Source organism: Humulus lupulus, chromosome 9, assembly GCF_963169125.1.
Source record: "Humulus lupulus chromosome 9, drHumLupu1.1, whole genome shotgun sequence".
Lineage (NCBI taxonomy): Eukaryota > Viridiplantae > Streptophyta > Magnoliopsida > Rosales > Cannabaceae > Humulus > Humulus lupulus.
In genome coordinates this window covers 44,084,853-44,102,046 of record NC_084801.1, presented here as the reverse complement: position 1 = coordinate 44,102,046, position 17,194 = coordinate 44,084,853, and the positions used below count along the sequence as shown (strand labels likewise).

The 17,194-nt window shown below is 35.5% G+C and overlaps 1 protein-coding gene across 1 annotated transcript; it reads right to left on the bottom strand.

Annotated features, from left to right (window-relative positions):
* Positions 1–9,081: 9,081 nt before the first annotated feature.
* On the bottom strand, positions 9,082–10,707 carry LOC133799660 (uncharacterized). Its single transcript, XM_062237659.1, has one exon. It carries the CDS (start codon positions 10,705–10,707, stop codon positions 9,082–9,084), a length of 1,626 nt encoding a protein of 541 aa, XP_062093643.1.
* Positions 10,708–17,194: the final 6,487 nt, after the last annotated feature.

Sequence of the window (17,194 nt, the reverse complement as noted above, 5' to 3'; positions counted from 1 at the left end):
TTGTGAGGCTTTCGAAAGATTTTGGCCTATTGTTTCTGAAGTGGACAGATGCTAACGTAGTTAGAAAACTGGTTTTTTTTTTTTTTTTGCCCTTAATAAATCTGATTGAGTTTTACTTTATGATAACAGATTCTGCAATTAGAGCTATTAGTTCCAGTTCTCTATGGCTTGATGAAATTTTAATTTGTTATATTGAATATTTGTTAACCAAAAATTTTATATTTAGAAAATAAAAAAAATAAATGCGAAACACAATTTTACCTCTGCAAAATTTATAGCATAAGATTTTATTTATTTAAGTTTGACCCATCCGAGATTATAAGAATAACCTCTTAATTACAATCTTTTTATTTAAAGGAAATACCCTTTGATTCCAATTACGGTGATATTAAATAATTTGAAATAATTTAGGAGAACTGGGATGAATTTGGAATTGTAGCTGAACTCAGTACTTTTGGCTAACTGAGTTGCCTACATACCTTCTTTGTGAAGGATCAAGCTACTTGTAGTTCATATTGAGATATTTTAGAATTTGAATATAAGAATTCCGGTATATGACCATTTTCGGGAATTCTTTGCCATTTGAAAATTTGGAAAAATTCCTAGGTGGATGACCTTTTATGGAATTTTGATATTTGTGTTTTTATACCATTTTGCGATATTGGAGACTACACTTAGTTTTAGCAACTAAATTGCCTACGTATCCCTTTTTAGGAATCAAGTCTAACGTAATTCCGGTCTTTTTCAAAGATTTAATGATGCTTTGATAATTAAGAGGTGAATGACCCCTTTTTAAGATACCATTTATTATGGCTTTTAAGTTTTAGTGCACTTTTGAATTTGTAGGTACAATAACCATTTCTTGAGATTTTGTGAAGTAAATGACCTCTTTGAAATTTTGGAATGATATTTCATCATTTGAATTGATTCTGATGAGCTCATTTGGGATTTGAAAATTTCATACTATTTCACATGGTTTTAGAATTTTATCATTTTGGTGACAATTTTATGTCTTTATATATAAAATAATCTCTTTATATATAAAATAAATTATTAAAAAAATATATAAAGAGATTATTTAACTAATATTTTAATTGATTATTCCAAAAAATTTGTGGGGAATAATCTAAAATTTTATATTAGATAATATCATTATTTTAAAATTCAAATTTTATTTTTTTTAAATTTGAATTTAAAATTTTGAGATAAAATCTGACTGTTTTATTTTTTGACTTTATCAAATAATGTAAATATCTTAAATTCGAATTTAAATTTAGTTTTGAATTTGAGATATTTTATTCTTTTATATTTTTTTTATACATTATTTGATTATTAGATATATCTCTGAATCTATTTAATAAACTTACAGAGATAAAGCAAAAGTCATATGATAAGTTGTAATTCTTTGACAGAGCATACATACATTTTTTTCTTCAAGGTAAGCCCCTTTATATGTATATATTGTATATGTACGATACACTTTTTTTTTTTTATTTGGAATTTTTTTAAGACCTCGTTTCTCAATTTTCATCTAATAGACTTAAACTTGAGTATTTCCAATCTTATTCGTACATATATATATACATATACATGATTAAATCGTCAAAGGACCCTGATCAGATTTGACCAAATCAGTAAACAATATGTTTTTCTCTTTCATCTTTTCCTCATGTATTGTATGCTATTGTATCTTTCGATCTAGGTAGTGGTTTGATTTGAATCATTTTTAATATATATATATATATATTAAGTACAATCTTTGTTGCACTGATTATATATATAAATATGTATATATATTATATTTGATCATGACTTTTAAATGATATGTTTTGTTTAAAGCATTCAGAGAGCCCTTTATACAGTGCATTTTCGTTTATGTCACTGATATATATATATATATATATTTTTTATGAAACATATATAGTGCAATACACATTTGGTCTTGTTGACCTTTTCGTTTGTGCATGAATGCTTACTAATCATATTTATTTATTTTTTTTACGTTGACAAACAGAGAGCACATCATCATTCCTTCAAAGTCATAGTTGAATTTTTCTTTGACCAAGATTGTGTCCCCTTTATGCTATGATGAGAACATATAGATACACATATATTTAGATCTCTTAATATATTGTGTGAATAGAAAGCTGAAAACAAGTCAAATGTCATTCGAGGCATTTGTATTTCACTGAATATGTATTTAATCTTCTTTTCTTTTCCTTTTAAGGGACACATAACATCATTTTTTGGTTTGATTTTGTAGCTTGAATTCTCTGTACCGTAATTTTCCTGGAGATTGGGCTTTACAAGGATTTTGGATTACTATAAAGCCTTTTTTTTTTCATTGTGACATGTAATAGTTTAATATATACATGTAGATGCTCATATTCATCCGTGAATGATTTTTTTATCAAATAATTTGGACTTTGTTTGCTTAAAACAAAAAAATTAACTCAAGCAATTATTTTGATTTCAGATTTTGATAAGGTATTTGGTTTTGGCCAAATTTGTACTTTCTTTGATTTTACTGTTCTCAACCAAAATTAACATTTTTTAAAGATAATTTTGACAGCATAACAGATTAACTTTATTTTGAAGAAAAATAAATTGAGGATAGAATGAGTGCATTCCATAAATTTGGAACGGAATGAGTGCATTCCATAACTTTTTTGGATGAGTGCATCTATTAATTAATTTTTTTTTTAGGCGGAATGAGTGCATTCCATATTGTTTTTTTTTTTTTTTGGATGAGTGCATCCGTCAATTTTTAGGGGCGGAATGAGTGCATTCCATGTTAGATGAAGAGAAAGAAATGAGAGCATTCCATCATAGAGCAAGAGAAAGCCAAGAAAGAAGAAGAAATTTAGGGATAGATATTTACCTGTGAAACTTGAGCGATTTGAAGAAATATTGTGTCTTGATTTTTTTTTTCTCTCTGTTTCTTTCCTGATGCAAAAATGTCTCTCCCTCTCTTTTTTTTTTTTCTTCCCTTTTGTAGACTTAATTTTTACCTTAAAGTGAAAATAATGTGGAGAAAGTGAAGAGTGGTTAGAATGGGAAGTGGGAAGGTGGAGAGAATAATGGAGATATTTATTTTTACTTTTTCTCCTTTACTCCAAACCGATTTTTTTTCTTTTATTATTTATTTATTTATTAATAATAAAAAAAAAACGGTTCAACAGATGCCCCCTCGAGCATGCACATGGTAATTTATGGACATGTGTAATGCTCGAGTGATCTTGAAAATTTGATCTTTGAACTCTCTGTCCCTCTTTGTAGATGCCTCTTCTATTTTTACCACTCTCAATTTCGAAAGGAAAAATACTTAGGATATTTGTTTTTTTTTTTAAAGTTTAAGAAGAGCATTTTGAGCTTTTAATTTGGTGGCTGCATCTAAATTAATAATATATTTCATTTTTAGATTGCTTACGTACCCAAAGGAAAAACATACTGATTTATTTCCCCCTATTCCTTTTTTTTTTTTTAGGAAAATGAAAGATTTCTGCAATATGTCTAACCTTGGAAGTATTGGCTCCCAAAAGGCTCTTGATGAATTTGGCAAAGAAATAACGATCGGGCCCTCTTATCGTCGCTCTTTATCTTTGACTGAGTTTTGAGAATCAAATGATCACCAGGATCCTGTTTCTCTATTTAAGATTGAGGATGTTTGTCAGGTGATTTTCGATGTTATTCTTCATCTGACGACCATGTTGTTAAACATGTTCGAGGCTATGGCTCCAATTTTAGAGCAAAAGTTCTGGGAGATGTTGACAATAAAGATGATGGGGATTTAGCTCACCAAGTAAGTAGTAATTTCTTTCCAAGCCTTCATCATGTCTTGAGAGATAAAAAGGCTTGTAATAAATTTCATTTTCGAGGGCAAGTTCAATTCATGTCATATCTCCTCGAGTGGACAGAACTCATTCTGCGTCAGAATCAAAGTATTTTAAAGAAAGCATAGATTTATGGAGCTGTTTATATATCAAGATATCCCTTCAATGTATCTTTCTCTGTTTGGCGAGCTTTCTCTGAGCTTTGGGGTCCCTTATCTAATACTTTCCATCATAGTAGCGGTGAAATGGGAATTTCTTTGTATGATTTGAAAGTTATTGGTGGCTTGCCCATTTTAGGTATACCTTATGAGGAGTTTATCCCTCTCAATGAGAAGTTAATGAAGGGTGATTCATATTGTTCTACCATTTCTGAACTTTTAAGGACCCACGCCCAAATCTGTGACTATTTGAAGGGTAAGGGTGCATATGACCGTTCAGAGACTTTGGATGTATCCTGGGGTCAATGGATTGAATATTTTTATCGAGGGCCGAAGATTTTTGAAGGCGTTAAAGAGAGCTTGAATTCTAAACCCCCTAAAAAATTTGGCCAACAGAAAAATGACAAAAGGTTCGACCTTCATTCTCTTCCTCTGAATGTATCAAAAGAGTGTGGTCTTGCAGCATTTTTATCTTTATGGTTGAGTCGTTTTGTTTTTCCTACCCCAGGTTATAAAATTAGACCCGAAACTTTTTATATGGCTTCATTAATGGTACATGGAACTAAAGTTTCACTTGCGCCTTCAATTCTTGGTTATATTTACCGTGCTTTTCACAATTCAGTCGTACATTGTCAAGAAAAGGGTTAAAGTTTTCTACCTATGCATTATGTGATAGGTTGGTTGGCTGAGCATTTTCGTGATCTTTATAGCGGCTGGGGGCTCATAGCGGATTTTCCTCATTTAAGCAAGTACGCTGGCATTCCTGCTGAACATTGAACATTGAATGGAGCTAGGCGTATTTTGAGAGAGGAAGACTATGTTATCCATCGACCATACTCTTTTCCGGCAGAAGAAGATCAAGACTATTTGGATGATGCAGATTTGTCTGACGAAAGGTTTGAGCTATTGATATCAATGCGCTCTTCTTTATTACCTGTGAGAGTAGGAAATGACATGTATATGGAACCATACTATCCAAATAGATTTGCTCGCCAATTTGGTTTTGACCAAGGCGTTCCATCAGATAACTTTTGTTTAAGCATCCGCAGGGAGGAACCATGTGAGATAGGCAATATTGCCAAAGCTTGGGTTTTGATTTTAAGGAGAAATACTGGCATTCGTTTTCATATCCCCAAGATTACTCGTATGGGTCAATGTACGTGGTGGTATTGTCGTTGGTGGGTGAGAAGTTGTCTTCCGTATTTAGGAAGATCTGTGAAAGATATCCATACAATTTTGTCAAATCAACCTTATAGGGAAGATGAATCGAAATATGTGATCAAAGACATTCGTGAAGTTTATTCTTCCCTAAAAGCAATTTTTGTGAAGAGTACTCCTCAGGTTGATGATTTTGTCGGCACTAATTACACTGATGTAGAATCAGATAGCGACAATACTTCAGAGGTTCATTTTAAAAGAAAGAAAAAACGTGCCAGACATGATAAAACTAGTCATTACGAAGATGTAATTTTTCCGATCTCTCATAATTCTCAGACCGGACCTCATAATGTTGATATTGACATTGATGCACCTCCTGTTGATTTTAACGAATCCGCTGATCATGCCAATGTTGGATTTTCTGAAGAAGTAGCACCTGATGAGAATGATGCTCCACCCAATTCTATCTCATCTATGTGTATTTCGGCGATCACCACCTCGAACTTAGAAGAACATACCAAAGTCTTTATAATTGGTATCATGAGGACCATACTTCACTTGCTATCTCCTTCTCAGTCGACACAAGATATTTTGAAGCATAATGCTAAAGTGATTAAGGAGCTTGATGTATTGAGTTATGTTTGTAAGTCAATGGATTTTGAGCCACCAGAAATTGCTTGGTTTATCAGTTCTGTCCATAATTCATTTGGATTAAATGAAAAAATTTTAGAAGCTACCAAGGTAATTGAAGATGGCAAAGATATCGACTCCTCTCTCATCCATGATATAATTCGTCGCAACGAAGAAAATTTGGCTACCATGGACAGCTTGTCTATGTCTGTATCAAACAAGCAAAAAGCTTTGGAGGATCTTAAGGCCAAGGAAGCAGATATTATCGCCGTTGAATTAGAGTTACAACGAAGAAGGACTGATTACGAGACTGAAAAGGCATCCATTGAAAAAGACCTTTCTAGTTTTAAAACCTCCTTGAAGGCTCATCCATGCTGCTATCGGTCTCTAATACTGATTAAAAAAAAAAGAAACAATGAAGAAACAAAACAAGATTCTAAACGAAAAAATGATGATGACTAAGGTCTTTAATCTGACTTGAGGAATAAAGTCATAGCATTGTGGACTTTATGGAACTGTTCTTGTTGAATCTTGATTGTGTCGTTTGCTCTTTCAATTTCATAGAATCGTTCCATGTCAACATCGAGTTTGGATCGCTTAATGTCTTCATCAATCTGCTGATTATAAACTAGATTGCCTACGTACCCAAAGTGAGATCAAGCCTTCCGTAGTTCATTGCACACCTTTTTTTTAAGTGTGCGGTCTACACAGTAGGTGAGAACCTCTTGTTTAAGTGTAGAACTTCTTGATGAACTTTCCGTTTACACATGGGTAGATGCGTCGGCCTTCTGAATCAGAAAGTTCATATGCCCCTCTTAGGAAGACCTTAGTGACAGCATACGGTCCTTCCCATTTTGCCTCAAATTTTCCTTTCATCCTTCTAGTTATGACAACAGGTCTTTTTACGGTAAGCACTAGGTCTCCAACTGAAAAAGATCGGAATTTAACTTTCTTGTTGAATGCCCCAGCTACCTGGGCTTGGTAAATTTCGAGCTTTTGTTGAACAGCAAGTCGTTTTTCATCTAATGCTTCAAGCTCAGCTAGACGGACTTGCACATTTTCATCTGGGGTCGTTAGTTGAGTAGCAATTATTAATGAAGGTATTTGAACCTCCAAAGGTAAAACTGCTTCAGACCCAAACACAAAGTTATAAGGTGTACAACCAGTCGCAGTTCTTACAGTAGTTCTATAAGCCCACAAAGCTTTTGGGAGGCGCTCGTGCCAGTCCCTTTTATTCTTTGTCACTGTCTTCTTCATGATTTTGCATAACACCTTATTAAATGCTTCTGCTTGACCATTTGAAGACGGGTTATAACTAGCTAAAAAATTGTGCTTGAATTTGTACTTGTCCATCAATTTGACCATTGCCTTACATTTGAAATAAAGGGCATTGTCGGAGATAATTTTTGAAGGGACCCCGTATCGATAAATTATGTGAGTCCTTATAAAATCAGCGACATCTTCTGCCCGTACTTCTTTTAGTGGTACGGCTTCAGCCCATTTGGAGAAGTAATCTGTAATGGCCAAAATATATTTGTGGGCTTTGGAAGAAGGTGGTGTAAAAGGACCAATGACGTCAATTCCCCATGTTTCGAAAGGCCATGACAGTATAAAAGGATGGAGTGGTTGAGGGGGTTGGTGGATGAAATCTCCATGTAATTGGCACAACTTACAACCTTTAGCGAAATTAATCGCATCTTGAACCATAGTAGGCCAATAGTAACCCAACCGCTTTAATTGAGTTGACAGTTTTGGGCCAGCTTGATGGGCGCCACATTTACCGGCATGAGTTTCTTTAAGTGCATGTGCTGCCTCTTCTTTCGAGAGACATCTCAACAGTATCCCATCGAATGAACGCTTGTACAATGTGTCATTAAAGACCACAAATCGAGGCGCTCTTCTTTTTACATCCACTCTTTTCTTCAAGTCTTCTAGCAAGACTCCTTTTTGGATGTAGTCTTTGATTGGTTGATGCCAGTCGTTTTCATTTGTGTTGTCTAGGAAAGTTATCAAGTTGACTGTATTTTCTTCTTCAACTCTTTCTGTGGATTGGGATAGTACATGGCACTCCCCTATGGTAATTTGGATATCCCTTTCTTCAGGAAGTGTTAGAGAAGCAGCTAAATTAGCTAACGCATCAGCTTTACCATTTTTTGATCTAGGGATATGATTTAGAGTTATATCTTGAAATTGACCAAGAAAATATTTAGCCTTTTCATGGTAAGGGATTAAATTCTCGTGCTTGACTGAAAATTCACCACTCATTTGTTTAATGACCAAGAGAGAATCGCCAAATACTTCCAATGCTTGTATTTTCATTTCGAGTGCAACTTCGAGGCCGATAACTAACGCTTTGTATTCTGCTACATTATTGGTGCATATAGCTAGAATATGGAAGGAGTAAGGTATCAGGCCTCCCGATGGTGTCACAAAGACAATTCCAGCACCTGCCCCACTATTTTTCGCTACCCCATCAAATTATAATTGCCATGATGAAGTATCTACCGTGAAAACTTCTTCGTCTGGAAGATCTTCTCGCAACTCCATATCGTCTGGAATTGGGTGTGCTGCCAGAAAATCCGCCAATGATTGCCCTTTTATTGCTTTTTGCGGGACAAAGTTGATTTCAAATTCTAACAAAATCATAGACCATTTGGCCAGTCATCCAAACAACACGGGCTTTGATAGAATATATCTTAAGGGGTCAGCTTTTGACACTAAAGTCAGAGGGTGTGAGAGTAAATAATGCCATAATTTTGTGACGGCAAAAATTAAAGCCAAGCACACTTTCTCGATTGGAGGGTAGTTTTGTTCTGCCCCTACTAAAGTTCTACTTAGGTAGTAAAGAGCCACTTCTTTTCCCTCCTCATTGTTCTGCGCCAACAAGGCTCCCAAGGAGCGGTCAAGTGAGGTGATATATAATATCAATGGCTTTCCTAAGATTGGAGCTCTCAACATTGGTGGGTGTAACAGGTATTTCTTAATACTTTCAAAAGCATTTTGGCATGCCTCATCCCAAATTAATGCGACATTTTTCTGCATCAATCTCGAAAAAGGTTGCATCTACCGGACAGGTTTGAGATGAACCTTCGGATATATGCAAGTCTTCCTTGTAGTCCACGTAGTTAACGTAAGTTACGTGGGGGAGGCATTTCCAAAATTGCTTTGATTTTTGCAGGGTCGATTTCAATTCCTTGATGTCTGACGATAAACCCGAGGAACTTTCCTGATGTTACCCCAAATGCACATTTTAAAGGGTTCATCTTGAGATTGTGTTGCCTGAGCCTATCAAAGACTCATTTTTAATCATCAAGATGATTTGCCCTTTCTTTTGTTTTGACCACTAAATCATCAACATAACATTCAACAGTATTGTGCATCATGTCTTCAAAAATTGTGGCCATTGCTCTTTGGTAGGTTGCCCCTACATTCTTGAGGCCAAATGGCATAACTGTATAGGAAAATATGCATTTTGGTGTCCGAAAAGCAGTGAGCTCTTCATCTTCAGGTGTCATCTTGATTTGGTTGTACCCAGAAAACCCATCCATGAATGATAAGGCATCAAAACCAGTGGTAGCATTTACCAATAACTCAGTGATGGGGAGTGGGAATTCATCTTTTGGGCAAGCCCGATTAAGATCTCGGTAATCCACACATATGCAGAGTTCCCCATTTTTCTTCATCACAATGACAATGTTTGCGAGCCAAATGGGATACTTAACTTCCCAAATAAACCAGCAATTTCTTAACTTGTCAATTTCTGCCTCAATTTTGGGAAGTAGCTCTGGTCGAATTCTTCTTTGAGATTGTTTAATAGGGGTAGCGTCTTTCGATACTGCCAGCCTGTGTACGGCAACCTTTGGATCCAACCCTGGCATGTCTTGATACCCCCAAGAAAATACAACTTTTTTTTCACGAAGGACTTGTTTGTACTGTGGTAATTCTTCTTTGGTTAATAAAGCACTGACAAATACAGGCTTTGGATCGTCCTCGGTCCCAAGGTTGATCTCTATTAAATCATCCACTGTTGCTTGTCCTCCGTCTTCGAATTCTTGAGGTGCTGGTTGAAGAATGTCTATAAAATCTTCCGTAGGGTTTGAGCTCGAGCCTTCATCTTCTATTGTCAAACTTTCTTCAAAAGAGAGGTAATTGACTTGAGCAATATTTTCTTCATCTTCTTGTGTTTCATGCCCTTGAAGAATAGTAATTCTCATGGGTTTCTTTTGTTTTGGCACCCACTGCTTTTTCTTTTTAGTTCCCTTTGGCTGTGGAGCACTTGGGAAAACAAGCCTTTCGAATGCTGACACTCGTGGGGTGGATGTGCTTGCTTCAAGTTTGTCAAACACCGACACCCGCGAGGAAGGTGTGGGTACATCATCATTGCGAAACATTTTTTGTTCCTCTTCTGTTAACTCATCTGGTTCAAAAGAAGCTTTTAAACAATCACTATTTTGATGGATTGTGATTCCTTTTTGCTTCTTGATATGGAACTTTTTCTTTTCCACTTTGAAGGCTTTCGGAGTTACAGAAGTTGAAGATTTTTTATTAAGAGTAACAACCCTTTTATTTTTCCTGCTATTTTCACCAAAAGTAATTGAAATTTGCATTTTACCTTTGGGTAGTGACTGATCAATTTTCCTTAGCGGTAAAGTAAAGCTCGTCATAAGGGCTGTCATCGAATCTTCAATCGGTGTCAAAGCTTTTTGCCCCACTCCTCGTTGACTTTTAGGGATGTACTTGAAGGTTCGTTTTTGATTAGATACCTTCAAGTCCTCCTCTTTAGGCTGAGGAGATTTCACAGGGGATAGTTGCTTAACTTGTAGGGATTTCTGTGAGGTTGAGCTTTCATGACATTTTCCCTCCTCAAGTTTCTCTTTCAAAATCGTGACATTAGCCGACTTGTAAAATTTTGCATCAGTGTAATTCATCTGTTCCCCATAAAAGGGATTTGGGTCTGCATTAACACTTCTGACTTTGCCTTCCTTGCAAAACTTAAAGCATTGGTGAAGTGTTGAAGGAATGACCCCATATTCATGAAGTCAAGATCACCCTAACAACACATTATAGGATGTGTCTGAATCAATGACATGAAATAAGGCTTCAGAATTAAGTTCGCCTATTTCAACTTTCAATGTGATACTTCCCCTTACTTTTTCTCCAACTTGGTTAAAACCTTGAATTGTCAATGATGACTGAGACAATTGACGTGGGTGTAAACCAACATCTCTCAAGGTTTTTAAGGGGAGTACATTCACAGCTGATCCAAAATCCAACATGATGCGGCTCACGCGAACATTAGCAACCATACCGGTCACGTAGAGAGGCCGATTATGCAAGGCGGCTCCCAACTGACGGTCTTTATCATCAAAGGTTATGCATGCCATACAAGAGGTATGCATCTCGAGTGATGTAGGTTTTATTGGCTCTATCTTCTCCGTATAAAAGTCAGGACTTGTTAATGCAACAACAAGTGCATTTCTATGCTTAGGAGACATTTGCAATGCATCATAAACGCTCAAGAGAGCAGGGATGCGCTTTAGATGAGCCAATATATCATATTTTGCTAGCGTCATTTCATTTTCACTAGTGCTTTTGTCTCTTCGACCATCATTAGCGAATTCTTTGTTGGTCGAAAATGAAGGCTTTTGAAGGTCTTGTTTACCCTTTTCAAGCTCTTTCGCTTCTTTTGCCTTCTTTGCAACAATTTTTCGCCGCATATCTTGCAAGGTAATTTCATCTACCTCTTTTTCACTTTCGGACAAGGTAGATTCAGGACCTTCTTCTGCCAGTAAAGTCATGCAGCAATCTGACACACTATCGTCACCAACAATTGCCTTTTCCCGTAACTCTTTTGGTAAAAACTCCTCCAGAGTTACTAGATTTCATTTTGGTTGTTCAAGTTCATTTCTTTTTAAAGTAATTTTTTGCTCTCTAGTCCTTCTCTTATTCTTGTGATTCTTTGTTTCTGGTGTACTCCATAATTTGACTCGAGAGTTTCCAGATGGTTTTCGAGATGGACTTTTAATTTTTGTAGGTTTTCTTCGAGTACATGTTTTCCATGTACTTTCTAAATCCTCTTCACTATCATACCAATCATCCCAAATTTCTAAATTGGGCTCTATCATGAGCTCATACAAAGTAGGAATATTTGGATTTCCTGGCTTCGGCATGTCTGAGTGAGCTTGAACTATTGTAACTTCCTTATCAACTTCAAATGCCACAGAAATTACGTCCTTTTGTGTGGGATCGTTTGGTATTTGGTCATTCTCCATTAAGGAAGTCGTATTTTTCGCCGCTTTTCCAAGAGAACAGTCAATTTCAATTTCTTTTCTCTTGATCATGCCTTCGATAATGTTTTTAAGGATGTAGCAATCCGTCAGTGGATGGCTCACAATTCGATGATACCGGCAATAATTGGGGTCATTTGTCATATCAACCTCGTTGGGTCGTTTAGGCTCAAGAAGTCTTATTGCTTTAGCCTTTAACAACTCGTCGAAAATTTGGTCAACGTCATCATCGTCAAATGAATATTTGACTTCTTTCCTTTCTTTGAGAGTTAATTTCTTTTGCGGCTCTCGTGCCTTCCCTTTATCTTTATTGTTGCCAATATTGATAAAAGTGGCCATTGATTCTCCCTTCTTTAATGGCTTTTTGTTTTCGAATCTCGGTAAGGGTTTGCCACCCTTTTGCCGAGCAATTTGTATTTCAACGTTACATGCCTTCGAGACAAGCTCATTGAAAGTTTTGGGCTCTGCTGTGCCCACGAAGGTTGCCACCTCAGGGTTAAGGTTTTTGGCACACATCGAAACCACAGCTTGTTCTAATAACCTTTCCGGACATTGGAGGTTAAGATTTCTCCATCTCGTTATGAATTCACTAGCATTTTCACTAGCTCGTTGCTTCGTTTCCACCAGGTCATGGATGCTTATGGTCATTTTTGAACTCACAAACTGTGCCAGAAAGGCTTTTTGCATGTCGTCCCAGGTATTTATGGATCCTGGGGGCGATTGAGTGTACTAGGTGAACGCTGCCTCTTTTAGCGATTGCACGAATTGTCTAATCAACAGTGCATCTGATTGGACAGATTCACCACATGCAGAAGTAAAATATGCCAAATGCTCATGGGGAGAACCATTAATTCCATCAAACTTTTTGAACTTTTGTCTGACATAGTTTGGTGGAAACGGGATTTGGTCATAGTAAGCCGGGTATGGCTTATGATATCCCAGAATCGGCATACTTGTTGCAGCCTGGTATTCTCGAATACTCTCCATGATAAGAGTCTTTAGATCTTGTTGAGGTTGAACATCGGTTAGTGGTGGTTGCACACCAGGCAGTGATGGTTGTGTATTGCCTACGGGCGGTGCTGAAGACGAGGAATTTTTCCCGAACTCACTCTCTTTTTGTCTCACATTAGCTTGATGAGCTAATTGCATTGAGAGTCGGGCTACTTCTTCATCCCTCTCGGCCAGTAGTCTTTGAAGTTCCAGGATCTTCTCTTCACTACTGATTGCCCCAGTTACTAATACTGGCATATTTTTATCATTGCCAATGGTTAGTGCTTCAAACTGAGTAATGAGGTCATCGGGTACCCCCTTACTCTGCTCGAAAAAGGGAGTGTCTTCTAGAGAGTGTTCAGATGTGCAACTCCCCTCTTCCTGAACTTCTTGAACAAGGGGGTTCGACGATTCCTGAACGGGAATTGAACGCATGGCACGGGCTCTCGATCGAGTTACAGGTCCCATATAGGATGTAGGCTCGACATTTGAAGTGACTCTTGTTGGTCGATATCCCTGAAGGAACATCCATTCACCATGTTCTTTTAGGAACGGATTAGGGTTTGCTTTGGGAACCCGTACATTGTCACTCCTAGCCTTCTTTGAGAGGGCGAAAGGCGTCATACACCCCTCATCTAGTCTTAGACGTAATAAAGGATGTTCGTTGTTCTCAACAGATGCCCCCTGTTGGCTTTGGCGGTTGACAGGTATCACGATCGTAGGCTTGATCGGCATATCCCTTATCAATTCCTGTGTTTCAAGAGGATTTGGTCAGGGTGATGTTGTTGTCCCCTTCCTGCCTCTCAGAGTTTGAGGCGCCGGTGTTGCTTCGGTTTCCTTTGCGGAAATAACCATCATTGAAGCAACAGTGGGCAAGAAAATTGGGATGGAACCAATCATGATACATTCCTGGCCCCATTCCCTCTGGGTAGTTATGGGACAACCATTCGTTGTTGGCTTCCCTTCCGCCTTAACAACCTTTGAAATTGACCTCTTCATTGACCGGGTTTGCCTCTTTTTAAAGCCTTTCGCAGCTTTACCTCTCAAGGCTTGCTGAGTCTTAGAGACATCTTTCACAACTTTTCCTTTTCTAGCCTTTCTAGCTGGTGTAGCTTTCTTCACATCCTCTACAGGTTTGGGTGCACTACATGAGATGGGTACCCGATCAATAAAGAATGCTGCCAGGAAGCGATTCTTTTTCTCTCCTTGGTTAGAAGAGATCATTGGTAACTTGTGGAAGTAAACTGTCACTAGTGGTGCCATTTTTTCCTAAAAAGGGTAAACAAAATTAGCACCAAAATTTTTAAGTTCAAGAATAGTCATCATAGTTGGAGATGAAAAGGAGAATGGGTCCCACCGGGCGTGCCAAAAATTATGTTAAGCAAAAATTTATATTTAGAAAATAAAAAAAATAAATGTGAAACACAATTTCACCTATGCCAAATTTATAGCATAAGATTTTATTTATTTAAGTTCGACCCATCCGAGATTATAAGAATAACCTCTTAATTACAATCCTTTTATTTAAAGGAAATACCATTTGATTCCAATTACGATGATATTAAATAATTTGAAATAATTTAGGGAGAACTGGGATGAATTTGGAATTGCAGCTGAACTCAGTACTTTTGGCTAACTGAGTTGCCTACATACCTTCTTTGTGAAGGATCAAGCAACTTGTAGTTCAGATTGAGATATTTTAGAATTTGAATATAAGAATTCCGATATATGACCATTTTCGGGAATTCTTTGCCATTTGAAAATTTGGAAAAATTCCTAGGTGGATGACCTTTTATGGAATTTTGAGATTTGTGTTTTTATACCATTTTGCGGTATTGGCGACTGCACTTAGTCTTAGCAACTAAGTTACCTACGTATCCCTTTTTAGAAATCAAGTCTAACGTAGTTCCGGTCTTTTTCAAAGATTTTATGATGCTTTGATAATTAAGAGGTGAATGACCCCTTTTTGAGATACCATTTATTATGGCTTTTAAGTTTTAGTGCACTTTTGAATTTGTAGGTACAATAACCATTTTTTGAGATTTTGTGAGGTAAATGACCTCTTTGAAATTTTGGAATGATATTTCACCATTTGAATTGATTCTGATGAGCTCATTTGAGATTTGGAAATTTCATACCATTTCACATGGTTTTAGAATTTTATCATTTGGTGACAATTTTATGTCTTGAAATCTCTTTATATATATATTTTTAATAATTTATTTTATATATAAAGAGATTATTTGACCAATATTTTAATTGATTATTCCAAAAAATTTGTGGGGAATAATCTAAAATTTTATATCAAGTAATATCATTATTTTAAAATTCAAATTTATTTTTTTAAAATTTGAATTTAAAATTTTGAGATAAAATCTGACTGTTTTATGTTTTGACTTTATCAAATAATGTAAATATCTTAAATTCGAATTTAAATTTAGTTTTGAATTTGAGATATTTTATTATTTTATATTTTTTTTATACATTATATGATTATTAAATATATCTCTGAGTCTATTTAATAGACTTTCAGAGATAAAGCAAAAGTCATATGATAAGTTGCAATTCTTTGAGAGAGCATACACACAAATTTTTTTCTTCAAGGCAAGTCCCTTTATATGTATATATTGTATATGCACAATACACTTTTTTTTTTTTTTTTGACTTGGAATTTTTTTAAGACCTCGTTTCTCAATTTTCGTCTAATAGACTTAAACTTAAGTCTTTCCAATCTTATTCGTACATATATATATATATATACATATACATGATTAAATCGTCAAAGGACCCTGAACAGATTTGACCAAATCAGTAAACAATGTGTTTTCCTCTTTCATCTTTTCCCCATGTATTGTATGCTATTGTCTGTTTCGGTCTAGGTAGTGGTTTGATTTGAATCATTTTTAATACATATGTATATATTAGGTACAATCTTTGTTGCACTGATTATATATATAAATATGTATATATATATTATATTTGATCATGACTTTTAAATGATATGTTTTGTTTAAAGCACTCAGAGAGTGCATTTTTGTTTATGTCACTGATATAATTTTTTATTTTTTTTGTATGAAACATATATAGTGCAATACACATTTGGTCTTGTTGACCTTTTCGTTTGTGCATGAATGCTTATTGTTCATATTTATTTATTTTTTTAACGTTGACAAACAGAGAGCACATCATCATTCCTTCAAAGACATAGTTGAATTTTTCTTTGACCAAGATTGTGTCCCCTTTATGCTATGATGAGAACATATAGATACACATATATTTAGATCTCTTAATATATTGTGTGAATAGAAAGCTGAAAACAAGTCAAATGTCATTGGAGGCATTTGTATTTCACTGAATATGTATTTAATCTTCTTTTCTTTTCCTTTTAAAGGACACATAACATCCTTTTTTGGTTTGATTTTGTAGCTTGAATTCTCTGTACCGTAATTTTCCTGGAGATTGGGCTTTACAAGGATTTTGGATTATTATAAAGCCTTTTTTTTTTTTTTTTTCATTGTGACATGTAATGGTTTAATATATATATATATATATATATATATATGTAGATGCTCATATTCATCCGTGAATGATTTTTTTATCAAATAATTTGGACTTTGTTTGCTTAAAACAAAGAAATTAACTCAAGCAATTATTTTGATTTCAGATTTTGATAAGGTATTTGGTTTTGGCCAAATTTGTACTTTCTTTGATTTTACTGTTCTCAACCAAAATTAACATTTTTTAAAGATAATTTTGACAGCATAACATACCAACTTTATTTTGAAGAAAAATAAACTGAGGATAGAATGAGTGCATTCCGTAAATTTGGAACGGAATGAGTGCATTCCATAGCTTTTTTTGGATGAGTGCATCCATTAATTAATTTTTTTTTTTAGGCAGAATGAGTGCATTTCATATTGTTTTTTTTTTCTTTTGGATGAGTGCATCCGTCAATTTTTAGGGGCGGAATGAGTGCATTCCATATTAGATGAAGAGAAAGAAATGAGTGCATTCCATCATAGAGCAAGAGAAAGCCAAGAAAGAAGAAGAAATTTAGGGATAGATATTTACCTATGAAACTTGAGCGATTTGAAGAAATATTGTGAAAATAAAGTGGAGAAAGTGGGGAGTGGTCAGA

Coding starts and splice junctions, on each gene's coding strand:
- LOC133799660 (XM_062237659.1), bottom strand. CDS start 10,707: ATGAATTACACTGATGCAAAATTTTACAAGTCGGCTAATGTCACGATT.